Source organism: Electrona antarctica, assembly GCF_951216825.1.
Source record: "Electrona antarctica genome assembly, chromosome: 12".
Taxonomy (NCBI): Eukaryota; Metazoa; Chordata; class Actinopteri; order Myctophiformes; family Myctophidae; genus Electrona; species Electrona antarctica.
Window position 1 is genome coordinate 15,644,935 of NC_136793.1, and position 13,997 is coordinate 15,658,931.

At 43.8% G+C, this 13,997-nt stretch overlaps 1 protein-coding gene across 1 annotated transcript in view; it reads right to left on the minus strand.

The window, feature by feature from the left end:
* adgrv1 (adhesion G protein-coupled receptor V1) overlaps positions 1 to 13,997 on the minus strand; it is a gene marked incomplete at its 5' end in the record, with an annotated part of 297,728 nt that overhangs the window by 176,601 nt on the left and 107,130 nt on the right. The window contains 6 exon segments of the mRNA XM_079516851.1: positions 395 to 559; positions 979 to 1,158; positions 1,813 to 1,995; positions 2,745 to 2,921; positions 12,078 to 12,280; positions 13,611 to 13,869. Coding sequence (XP_079372977.1) covers positions 395 to 559; positions 979 to 1,158; positions 1,813 to 1,995; positions 2,745 to 2,921; positions 12,078 to 12,280; positions 13,611 to 13,869 — 1,167 coding nt within the window.

Consider the following 13,997-nt stretch of genomic DNA (forward strand, 5'->3'; position numbering starts at 1 on the left):
TAAAGTGCAGGGTGCCAGTGAGAGGTGACAGGTCGTATTATTCTTATTGTACCTCAGTAAAGTGCAGGGTGCCAGTGAGAGGTGACAGGTCGTATCATTCTTATTGTACCTCAGTAAAGTGCAGGGTGCCAGTGAGAGGTGACAGGTCGTATAATTCTTATTGTACCTCAGTAAAGTGCAGGGTGCCAGTGAGAGGTGACAGGTCGTATAATTCTTATTGTACCTCAGTAAAGTGCAGGGTGCCAGTGAGAGGTGACAGGTCGTATAATTCTTATTGTACCTCAGTAAAGTGCAGGGTGCCAGTGAGAGATGACAGGTCGTATAATTCTTATTGTACGTCAGTAAAGTGCAGGGTGCCAGTGAGAGGTGACAGGTCGTATAATTGTTATTGTACCTCAGTAAAGTGCAGGGTGCCAGTGAGAGGTGACAGGTCGTGCACGGCTTGGTCATCCAGTCTCCAGATCATGCTGACCGCTCCGCTGCCTCCTGCGCTCCGGACCACCGCTAGCGTCGCCGTGGCAGCCGGGTCATCGGACGATTCTGGCTCGCTCACAGTAAACTAACACACACACACACACACACACACACACACACACACACACACACACACACACACACACACACACACACACACACACACACACACACACACACACACACACACACACACACACACACACACACACACACACACACACACACACACACACACACACACACACACACACACACACACACACACACAAGTGATTGTCTGTCTGTGTGTACTTGCATTACTATACTTGTGGGGACAATTTGTTCCTCAAAAGTATAGAAGAATTTTAGAAATAGACATTGTGAGCCATTTTATTTTTCAATATTTCAATTCAGGTTGGGGTTACTGTGTAGGATTAGAAATTTAGAAATTAGTTTTAGGGATTAGAGATCATGCCTGATGTATACTTAGTTGCCCACTAGTCTAGTGGTTTTTAGACTTACTTCCAGCTCCTCAAATCCGAATCGTCCGAGAGGCGAGTCATTGGGCGGTATGGTGACCGTCAGTGAGGTCGACGCCCCCAGTCGTGCCCCACCAATCACGCGCGACAGAGTCACGGCAAATGTCTCGTCTGACTCCACCTCCTCGTCATCCACGATGGTGATTTCGATCGTTGCTTCGTCCTGGAAAACCAGAGTGAGTGTGTGACTTATTTTCTGTTCTACATACTCTCATTCTTAGTGTGCATAATTGTTTTATTAACCACTATCCCATATCATCAGTCGGGCAGAAACCTCTTAACTCCATATTTTAACTATTTGTGTTTTTTTTGCAAATGAACGGCCCTATAACTTGATCATACTACGGGGCGTCACACAAAAGCAGGGCCGTGCAGAGAGCACTGAGGGGGCAGGGGCTCAAACCCCAGAAAAGGGCACATCTGTGCGCGCACATAGCACACGCCGATTTTTGGGGATGGTCTTTTTGTGGGGTCGGTCCCTTGTGCCATTTCATGTCATTGGACAGTAAAATAAGCAATACGTTCTCATTAGTCTGAAACTAAAACTGACTGATGGCCCCCCACATAAGCCCCTAATGCCCCCCCCACATTTTTTTAAGTGTTTTTAATGTTTTAACATTGAAAAAGGCAAAATACGGTCAAAATATATCCTGTGAGCTAGCTCAGGCAGATGTACTCGAGAGCTTTAAACCAAGATCTGCTACAATATTCACACTTGTATTTAAAATGTATGTGCTCAAGCTATTAATGTTCTCACTCTGTGTGTAGTGCGTCATCTGACTGAACTTCAGGACCAAATAGAAACACATTTCCTCACCTGTCCCTCTAGTAAAGTGACATTTCCAGAGGCGGGGCTAAAGTCATCAAGGCTTGCTGTGATTGGCTGAGCCTCCCAGTAGAGTATCACTCTGCCGGTGCTCCCGGCCAATCGTGCCACTGTGAGGCGGACGAGGTTGGCCGGTGGGGGCATCTCATAGGCCAGGACCCTTCCAGACTCATCCTGGGAGAGACGTTCACAGTATAAGTAACATAATATGATTAAATTGAAACCTTAGACTTAGCCAATTGACTTACTTACTCCTGACTACGTCACAAAACCATTGACTTACAGTCACATTATTTTGGCCTAAATTACACTCATTGGACTAAAAGGAGGCGAGATCAGCATGATCCTTTTCAATTAGGATTTTACCAGAGGTGGCCAGTGTCGTGAGAAGCTGACTTAGGCCAAAAAAATGAATTCCTCCAAAAATGACTTAGGCCATTAGTTTAAGAAGATTGTGTACTAGTCAACTCAAAACATAACACCGAAGAACTGAAGAATTCCTAACATTATAACATTGCTATGATCTCAGGGTCATACTGTAGAAGAACTATAGTCTTGCGTAGCCAGGCGATCAGAGTTCTTGTCAGCCTACCAAACAATTTAGCCTGTGACCCAAAAGAGAGATTATATGTTCGCCTGGGACTCAAACTGGTGAAAATAACAGATCTACAAGCTCACAACGTGTCGCTTTGCGCCGCGTTATGAGCTTGTAGATCAGCTATTTCCACTACTTTATTTGTTTTCCAAGTTATGTAATTTCTTAGATTTTTCATTTAATTTCTTAGTGAAATTACTGGACTCGGCTCACCCAAACACATCTCTCAGGTTTCTACCAACCACCGTTTCGGTGGTCACCTTATCACCTAAAACTGGAGTATGAATAGGCCTTCCCCGCGCGCGGGACGAGCACTATGAATTCACACCTGGGACACGTTGAACTGCAGCACTCCTCTGGGGTCGTCGTTCTCCTGGATGCTGACCTCGGCCACCTCCATCCCGGGCCTCTTCAGAGTGGGCTGGCCCGGCCCCACGGCTCCTCCAATCAGCTCCAGGCCTGTGATGTTCACCAGGAACACCTCCGCCAGCTCCGGGATGTCGTCCTACAAACACACACACACACACACACACACACACACACACACACACACACACGCACAAACAGTTACGACAGACAGCGCCCATGCGTGAATATGGACGCACATCAACAATAATAACTAGAAAAGTCGCAATTTTTGAAAGATTGGTGGTTGCCGCAGTCGCTTACATAGGCCCATCCCTAATTTGGCAATTTCTATAATACTCTAATAGTCTCAAATGGTCTTCTGCCCCTGCAAGGGAATGTATGTCTTTATAAACGATTGTAAAACATAGATTGGTTACGTAACCAACAACAGCCAATTAGCTACTACAAACGTTATGCAAAGCTCGGCCAATCACAGCGGAAGTTAGGTAGGTTACTCCGGAAGAAGAAGAATAAAAAATCACACCCGTGTGAACTGAGTGGTGTAAGGTCTTATATAGACTGATCAGCTGTGGTCTGACGTAATGTCTGACGTAATGAAATCACACCTGTGTGAACTGGGTGACCATAGCAACCATGCTCATTTTTTTGGTACGGACAGACACGTAAACTAACAAAGCCAGTTGTAGGAGTGGTTTACACCACTCAAAAGGTGTGACAATAACTATAGTCTGTTTGCCCTTTGGGCAACCACACTAAATAGTCCATACCCATTCGGGGATATGACATGCCCAGTCTCTACCTCCCCCCCTCTCTCTCCCCTCTGCCTCTCTCCCTCTCCCTCCCCTTCTCTCTCCCCCTAACCCTTATCTCCCCCCCTTCTGTCTCTCTCCCCCCTCTGCCACTTAATGGGTGTCCGCTGTGGCACACCCGTTATGCAATGCTCAGCCAATCACTGTGCAGAAAGACAACTTCCAGTGAACCACAGTGCGCAATACGTGCAGACACATTCCGTCCTCAAATGTTGTCCTCATATTTTGAGGACGCAATCTCTACAATGTATTATTTGATAATAACAGTCTGCATGCTGTTAGACTGGCTCCCACTGTTTACTGTGAGCGTGAGATCAGCTAAGGATCTTGGAGAAATCAGGAAGGTGGAGTCCACTCATATTGTTGCTGTCGGGCAGAAACCTCGTATCTGTTATCTCCATATTCTAACTTTCTGAGCGGTGCCTCCGCTCCATTACGCAGCTATGTGTGTCCCTGTACGTGTCTGTCCGGGCACGGACGGATGCAACACCTAAAGTGGCCAGTAGAGTACAGCACAAAGTAAAGTGGCACAGAGTACACTACAATACGAGCCCTGGGCGCGATCCTGGATGTTCCGGGGACCCCCCCGAGGACCCCCACACAGTAACTATTTCTCGACCGTTTCGGTCCGGAACCGGGCCGGCACCCTGGGCGCGTTCCTGGGGGTCTGGATGTTCCGGTTAACTAATTTCTCGAAGATTTAGTAGTACAGTAGAGAACACAGTAGAGAACACAGTACAGTACAATACAGAGCACAGTACAGTAACTATAAATAAATGTTTAATTGCACCGCTCAGTTCACACAGGTGTGATTTTTGTTGGTTTTATTTTTGGTAAATGAACGCCCCTACTTATACTACAGCGTCACACAAAAAGCATGAAAAGTACAGATCCACAAGCATGTAGTTCTGATACTTTTGCTATTCTTGAATTTGAATCCTGAAAAGGTAACAGTTTTGGACATATGAGGTTTCCACCCGACAGAGACAATACTGTATACTAGTGTGTGGGGTTGGTTGCAAACATCAATTTGCAGAGTGAAAGACAGCTAACACTGTGTTGTTAAACTTGTTATGTTACAGTTGGGTGCCACCGATATTGTCCCTTATCATTTGACCCATTTAGGCCTGACCTCAACATTTTAAAAAATCCTTCTAAATCCTCCAGTTTTCTGAAATAAATATTTTCACGATTTAAAAAAAATAGCAGACCTACAAGCTCGTAGCGCGCCACTCGGTGGCGCGCTATGAGCTTGTAGATCTGCTATTTTTCAATAGCTAAATTATAACAATGTTTAAAACACCAAAAGGGGTTCCCGCCCAAAATGGGTTAACTGTCCTTTTGCGCAGATCACGCAAACCTCAGCAAAAAGAAAAGGACAATATCTATTCTGTCTATTCTACAGTTGAACTACACTCTTTAAAACAATTATGCAACCACTTGAACACTTGAAAATAGGACGATCCACAAGCTAAGAAAATGGCATGCTTTGACTGTTTTGTGAGCTTGTAGATGAGCTGTTTTCTGCAAAGAGTAGAGGGGAAACATCCACTCTTTTAGTTTAGTGTATTTTGTAGGTTTGTAATTGTATAACAGTAGAAGAGGTTGAGAGTTTCACATTATCTTGGACTCACTCTGGACAATTAGACTTATGTTTGATCAACATCAATCCGTTCATCCGGTTTCAGCAGACTCCATGTAATCCGTAAGTTAAGATCATTATCTGTTGCCCCTCAACTTCTGTTATTATTGTACAAAAGCATAATTGTTCTGCTGTACTGTTCTGCATGTTTCTACACCAAGATACATCAGTTATTCCTACACCCACACTTTATGATATGAACAATAAGTCCATCACACGGTTAACACTTTCGATATCAAATGACACTGATCATCCCCCGTATCGCTTTTTTACATCTTGACAAAGATACATAACCTTATAGCGTGGAAAAATGGCCACTTTAGTAGGAGTTTTGTCCCCTCAGCCATTGTGGCATTAAACAAACTGCCCCGCCGATAGGATAGTTCTGTGTACAGTTGGGAACCTCATGTTTATGGATTGTCTTGGTTTTTCTGTGCTATGCGATGTTTTGTTGTGGGTAACTATGAAGATGAATATCCTTCGGGACAAAAAAGACCAGTAAGATACGAGAAGCGACCACGCCCTAAGGGGTGAGGTCGCGCTGAAACAACAGGTCTGGGAAGGCCCATATACACCCTTTCTTTTTCCTTTTTTACGTTTTCGGGCCTAATTAGTAAGGCCAGGCGGGGCCTCGGGCCAGCCCAGTTAGGGCCCACGTTTGAATGGACAGGTATCATTCAAAAAAGGGAGACATCGAAGAGGAAGGACGGGTGGAAAGGATCAACATAATGGAATGTCAGAACAGGTCAGCTCCATATATGGATATCTAAGGGTTTGAGGTCATATGTAGGGTTGCTGGCCGGCTCCATATGTACAGATCTAGGTGATGATCCAGTCTTCTCCATGTATGGCTATCCAGGGTTTGATGAGGTCAGTGTCGTGATCGTCATATATGGAGACGGCCATATATGGAGCGTGTCACAAGGTGTGATGGACTGACGGCCATATGGTGGCGTCACAGATGGACGGACCGGACTGACAGGTTTTGCAGGTTTTTATAGTAATTTACAGCAATTAATGTAATTAATTTAATTACTTTTCGCAATTAATACAAAAACAAAATAGAAAATAACCACATTTCTGACCGAAAAGGTATAGGCTTACTTTGTGGGAAAAACGTACAGAAAACAAAGACTCTTGTTGGTTTTGTGTGTGCTTTGCAGGATCGTTTATAACGGGGACTAATGACAACTGGATGGAGAAACAGCTTAGTGCATGCCAATGCGACACAGCTCATGGACCACACACACACACACACACACACACACACACACACACACACACACACACACACACACACACACACACACACACACACACACACACACACACACACACACACACACACACACACACACACACACACACACACACACACACACACACACACACACACACCTCGAGTTTAGTTTCTAAATTGAGTTTAGTGGTTAGCGTTGTGCTGACAGCACGGCTGCCTGTACTCTCGCAAAAGCCAAATAATAGGAAGAGCTGCAAACCTTCAACGCAGAAACTTAAAATTAAACCCTCTCCCAGGGCCACTTCTTCTTTATGTCAACGTCTTGCCATAACAACCTTAACCCTTAGAAGGGGAAAGACGCCAATTGGCGTCATCATCAGCATTCCGGACGAGAGCAATGACGCCAATTGGCGTCTTTCTCGTTTTTTATTAATCTAGAAATATTAATATGCTCCGGAGCGCTGTTTAAATTCCTGAGCTTATATTCCAACTACATTACCCAGAAAACCCGTGTCACGTGACACACGTGTACGTGTTGCCATTGGAAGCTGGTCCCACCCCCTGTAAACAGTGGGGGCAGAGGGAGTCTTCATAGTTTTCATTGTTTAGCCTGTTTTGCCGTCTCGCCCGAGCGATTTTCTAGCAGAAAAAGTTGAAAGCAGTACTATTTATTTGAGCGAGTTTTGTGGTAGTAGTATTGATCCATACGCGTCCCAGTCGCCTTCTCCAGGCGGAGTAGCCCTGGTCCAGTGCTTACAGCGAGATTCGCTGGAGACGGCGGGTGGCAGCCGTCTCCCTCCCTCCTTTTTTCATTGTCTCCCCATCGTCGTCCGATGAGCCATTCCGGGAAACCATTGAAGAAGACGATCAACCCGGAATGTTTTGAGGTAATCTTATTGTAGAAAATGCCCTTCTATAGTGATCAGAAATCATAAGATGATCGCTACAAATAGATGCTTGGATAATTACTACTACTAGTCAGATCATGACGCCAGAATGACTCACCACGATGGCACCCAGCCAGTAGCCAGCACCAAAGGTGCTGGCTAATGGGGGGGTTGGTGTCGATCGGTTGGTCGGTGCATTGGTGCTGGCTAATGGCTGAAGGGGGGATTGGTGTCGATCGGTTGGTCGGTGCAGTACAAATGTATCGTAGCAGGCATGCACGCATGGCAGTACAATTATTTTATATTGTAGCGTGCCTTATAGGCGATCTGATCTTTAGAGTACTGTTCGCTCCTTTTATTTACTGTCTACAAAGACGGAGAACAAACATGCATCGTTTACTGAAGCAACGCGTGGTTATGATGACCTTGCTACAAGGATCGGAGGGGGGACGGGGAGTGAAGCTAACAGTAGCGTATTATATAAGATCTGTATGACGTTTCATTGACGTACGAGCTTGCATGATAATCGCATTCATTGTATATTGTATACAATCATGATTGTACATTGTTTAGTGTGTCTCCGTGTGATGATGATGATGACGATGATGTCAGATAGCCTACGTTCCTCCCCCCCCAACTGGCTATTGGCCGGGCTGACTACAGCTAAATGTTTATTTTTATATATTTAGAACTGGCATCAGATGAGGAGGAGGAGGATGATGATGATGATGATGATGAAGACGAAGAGTCAAGACTGCGATGGAGTTCTCCGACACTGAACCGGATGCATTCATTCATTTCAGTTGTTGTTGGTTTTTTTTAATTTAGCCTACACACACACACACACCGTCAAGAACAACTGGAATGCAGTGGTTTGGGGACACTGGGGAGTTTGGGGACAACTGTTTTGTATGTAGGCCTATTTATTTTCTGTAATATTTATTATAATTGTATTATGTTAGTAGTCATAAAAAATAAAAGACGCTTTTACAATGAGTTAGACCTGTCATGGCTATTTTGTTCACTATTCTGAGGTTTATGGTTTGACTAAGCGAGTTTCAACTGTGATTTACTCTGTAACGGTAGATGGTAAGAACCCAATTTTTTGTTATAATACAGTATACATTCAAGTCTATATTTTGATACATATCATGGGCACAAAGTCATATCAAAACAATGTCCTTGGATGTGTTTTTTATCAAAACTGTTTCTTCACAACAGGTTTTTGAGATACATGCATGAATAGACAAGGTACTGGTAAGACTATGTAAACATGGTATATATCAAAATGTGCGTTAGAATGTCTAATTTTACCCCAAAAAAGAATTGAGTTTATATGATGTTCCAATTCACAGCTATGGGGACTTTTAGCTGGATAGGTCAGATTGATCATGACTGACCATGCTATTTATAGATGGCAAAATATCTACAGTGGTACATGTGAGAAACTTTTTATTTTATTTTAATAGAACTAGACAACTCACCCTTTACAATGAGATATTGCATGGCTATGTACGCCCAGCAGAAAAAAAGTTATTTAGAAAATAAAACTTCAACCGGGCATAACTTTTTTTGTTGTCCTAGAAACACTACCCAGTGTAAATGCAGGCTCTTCCAACACAAAAACTAAACATTTTATCAACTCAGTTCATTTTTTTCCTGGAAGCAGACAAGTCAAGCTTTCTCTGAAGGTCTTTCGTTGTCACACATTCACAACAGAGAATTTTCAATAAATCATTCAAAAACGGGATTATGCCATAGAGAAGTCTACCTACTATATAGAAATCCTTGAAACTCTCAAAGAGTTAATGAGAGCTGGCAGCTTCGACAGAAACACCAGAAAAAAAAGCCCCGGCTTCATGTTCGCGGATACTTCCGCCCCCTTCTCAGCCTAAACACACAACATAATCACCAGTCCCATTAGTGGGAGAGGTAAAAATAGACGACACCGCTTGCCTTGGCCCTTCTTCGCAAATGTGAAGCCTGGAAGCAAACAAAGGGGAACACAGCGAAGACAATGAGACAGACACATGTAGAAAAGACCCAGAGGAACCCAGAGGAGACCCAGAGGAACACAGCGAAGACAATGAGACAGACACATGTAGAAAAGACCCAGAGGGGAACACAGCGAAGACAATGAGACAGACACATGTAGAAAAGACCCAGAGGGGAACACAGCGAAGACAATGAGACAGACACATGTAGAAAAGACCCAGAGGAACCCAGAGGAGACCCAGAGGAACACAGCGAAGACAATGAGACAGACACATGTAGAAAAGACCCAGAGGCAGGAGGAAGGCTCTGCAGGGGAAAAAATGGAAGGTTAATGGAAATCCCTTGAGTGAGGATGGAGAATGAAGGTTCTGGATTGTTCTCCCCGGCGCTGAAGACCTAAACAGGGGGGGGTTCAAATCCGTTGGTGCAGGGATGGTACTGCTTTATTAGTACTGTGTAAGTAGGCAGCGGACAGGCTCGGTGCCAGCCAGCCAGCCAGCCAGCCCTGTGTCTGCTCAACCACTCTGGGGTGCCGTTTGGACTGTGTGGTGGAAACACAAAGTACTCAAGAAGTAGAAAGTCCGGAATTCAAGATGTACTTGAGTAAAAGTACAAAAGTATTGGCATAAAAATGTACTTAAAAGTACTAAAAGTAGAGAAAGTAGTCATTATGCAGAATGTTTCGTTTCAAATTTTCAAATGTCTAATAATCTTTTTGAAAATAGCAGACCTACAGACTTGCAATGCATCGTGAGTTTGCAGATCGGCTATTATCAAATGTCCCAAATGTACAGTATATAGAGCTGAAGTGGTTAGTGTATGCATTGCTTTGTAATAATAATCTACAAAGTAACTAAAGTTTTCAAATAAATGTATTGAAGTAAAAGTACAATATTTGCCTCTGAGATGTAGTGGAGTAGAAATAAAAGTACCGGAAATAGTAAAGTACAAATATACGTCAAAATTGAACTTAAGTAAATGTACTTAGTTACTTTCCACCACTGGACGCAGACAACTTCAAAGAGAGAGCTGGAATGTCCAGGGCAAGTTGAGTCTGTTGTTCTCCATCCCCAAATAAGGGAGGTAAAATTTTGATTCGTCCCAGTCTAGTCTGTTCCGTTTACGATTCAAAGCTGTTCTGCTGTTCTGTTAAGTTAATTCCACAGTGGCGTGGTGACTGGTGTCTCAGCTGGTTAGAGTGCACTGCACTGCACGGACCAAATCAAATAAAAACTTTATTTTATGTAGCACATTTCATACAGCAAGTTGCAACTCAATGCACACACAAAATAATAAAAATAGCAGATGCGCAACGCGGATTTAAAAGAAACAAATACGGTATTTATTTTTTTCTTTAGATAAAAGTACATTAAAAATGTATTTAGAAGCAATGAAATGCAAAAACCTAAGAAAAAAGCAATGCCAAAAAATGTCTGAATCTGCATCTCCATGCCTTTTTGTTTTTGTTGGAACAGTTCTGAGAACAAGTGTCGGAGGATGTACGGGCTCTGCAGGGCATATAAGTAAAAAGCATCAGAGAATATAATACCTGGGAACTCCAGGACTCAGGCTACCAAAATAAAATATACTAGAGCACACTTTTGACTCACCCCTGCAAAACAATAAAACACGTGCAGAGCAGTTGAATGCTGCACTGTATTGAATTTGGGTAGTCTCTCCTAAAATGCCCAGGTATTATTCTTTCTGAAGAAAGTTGTCCCTGCTGAGCATCGACGAGCCCTTCTACCTTCTACTGGCTGAAGCGTGCTGGACTTCTCTTTAACTAAAAAAGCATCTCAGATAAATAGGATGATGCATTGCCATTTAGTGAATTTAAAAAACAATAAAAGGATCTTCATATCGATTCTAAAACATAACAGTCAACCATTGCAGGTTCTTAAAAAATGGAGGGACGTCAGGCGACAGAAAACGGAGGAACACCAGAGGACAGAAAACAGAGGGACATCAGGGGACATCGTGGACATCAACGCGGTCCTTGTGAATCACGAGGACCCGAGATCGAATCCGACTCCCGTCTTGTCTCGCATCGTGTCTCTCTTCTCTCAGACCCAGGTTTCCTGTCTCTCTACTACACTCTACTGTCTAATGAAGCAAAAAAGAAATTGCCCAAATAAATATTTTAAAAGATAATTTACAGTAAGGCGTCTGCTTACATTTCTAAATGTCTCTCCTTTTAGTTGGAAGATCCATTGATCCAAGCAACATCACACCATGTCACAATGCAACACCTGAGCTTGTACATCTGCTATATAACATTTGGAAACTTATGTTAAAAAGGAATTAAACGATTTAGAAATTTCCTTTTGTTATGCGTAACCCATTAAAAACAGGAAAGCATCTGTGCCATTTTAGATTTTATATGTTGGCTATTCAAAAATAGCATCTAATACAACAAGCTCGCAGCACGGCACGAATCGTCTATTTCTGAAAAACCTCCCCAAACCCTAACCAAACCTCACAGGAAGCCACGGGTGATTTTTAACCCGCAGCACGGGTTCGTCTGACAAATGACTGTAGGACTGTTGCTATGTCTAACCAACGTATGCACCCCGTTCTGTTCCACGCATCATTTTGAGGGTCCTTGGCGCGAAAAAGTCTGAGAACTACTGATTTAGAAGGCATTCGTAGAAATATTTCAAAGTGATTCAAGTGTGTGTCTGTGTGCGTGCGTGTGTGCGTGCCTCTCTCTCTCTCTCACCGGTAGGATGGTGAAGCTGACCAGCACCACCGTGGCACCGTCCACCATGAGGACGGAGTCGTCCTTGGAGATGTAGTCGCGTCCCGCTGTGGCCTGGTTGGAGGGCGGCTGGGACAGGGCGGCCACGCTGCGGTAGCGGATCCACACCTCCCCGCTAGAGCCCCGCTCCCGCACTATGGACAGGGTCACATTGGTCGGGGTCCCTGGAGGTCAAGAGTAGAGAGGTCAAGACTAGCAGTGTTGAGTTCGTCGACCAAGACTATGACGGAAAATGTCTGCCGACTACCTTTTTTCACAGACAAAAACTAAATGGAAACTAAATTTAAACCAAGCTACGATGACAAAAACAAAGACTAAATATATTATATAAGAAATAAAAACTAGACTAAAATATTTGGGAGGGGCTAGTGGACAAGAGATTCAGTAGAACTAAAAGACAAGTCATTTTATGTTTGGTTGCATGCTGAAAATAGCAGATCTACAAGCTTGTAGATCGGCTATTTTCAGAACCAAGTCTAAAAATCAGCCATCACGACACCATCAAGGCCTGCCAAACTGTCGACCAATTCAACTGTACATTTAGTCGACTAAAATCGTATCATATTTAGTCAGCTAAAACTAGACTAACACTAAAACACATGACTAAAATGTGACTAAAACTAAATTAAAATGTATTCAAAATCCACACTAGTCAAGAGAATTGGTTTGCGGGGGCTACAGTTCCAGCTGAGATATTATTTTTTATCCCTGGTTAGTTAGTCCAACACCTATTTTCTAAGTTGGGTCTGGGGAACACCAACGGTCCCTGAAGGGGTTATTATTATTCATATATTTCTTGCGCAAATGGCAATAAAACATCATAATCAGTAACAACATCATTAAAGCAACAAGTGAGGAACATGAAAGGCCCATTTAAAATGTCTGTAGATTTCTCGCTGCACTGTATATTTTGTTATCACGTTAGTTCTTTTTTTATTACATTTCTTTGGTATTATGTAACCTTGTTTTGGAGCTAGCCTATAAAGAATCCAACAAACATTATGTAAGCTGGCAATCGGTGTCTATTTTCAAAACAGAATGTAGTTCTGTGAGTCTTCTGACATCCTGGGCTACGGGCCCAGGCACAGATTATGATAAATCCTACATTTGCCCCATAATGCTGGAAACCGCTGCAGATTGCCTTTACAGTAAGTCCATAATGTGTACTGTAACAACGCTCCAAGAACCGCACTTCAAAAACACATTAGCGATTTAGCGGAAATGTAATAAGCAGATAAATTCACCAGGAGAAAACAAGCTTACTGTAAGTAAAGGCAGTCTTTCTTTCCCTGGGTGTTTGATCTTGTTAGACAGCCTAATTCTTTATGACTGCCTGTGCTCATAATGGATTAAACAAGGGATCGGATTAAAAAAAAGGAAGTTTCATGGAAGTTTCATCAGTTTATCGATCCTGCTTATCAATCCAATTCCTTTATTGATCCCACTCAAAATAGTGTTCCTTTAATAAACTGTGCACCCAAGCCCTCATCTTACTCTGTGGTTCTTGAGCCAGCGTAAACTGGGAGTCCAGGTGCCATCCTATCACCCCGTAGGGGGAGCTGTTGGGCAGGATGGCGAGTAGGGCGCTGTCCCGCCGCCGGTCGATAATGGCGCCCACCACCCGCGGGTCCTCCAGGCCCACGGTGGTGACGCCCACCAGGGACACGGTGACGCTCTCCCGGAGCTCGGCCACGCCGTCCGCGATCACGGTCAGAGAGATGGCGGCGTGGGACTGGCCCTCAGCGAAGATCACCTGTGGGGCAGACAGGACGACAGGGGCTGCTGAGACAATTCCATAGAAACTATAGTCTCGCGTGGCCAGACTGTTGCCTCTCGCAATTTTCAAAGGCTTCCGCCATACAGTCTGGAGCAACGGAAGCT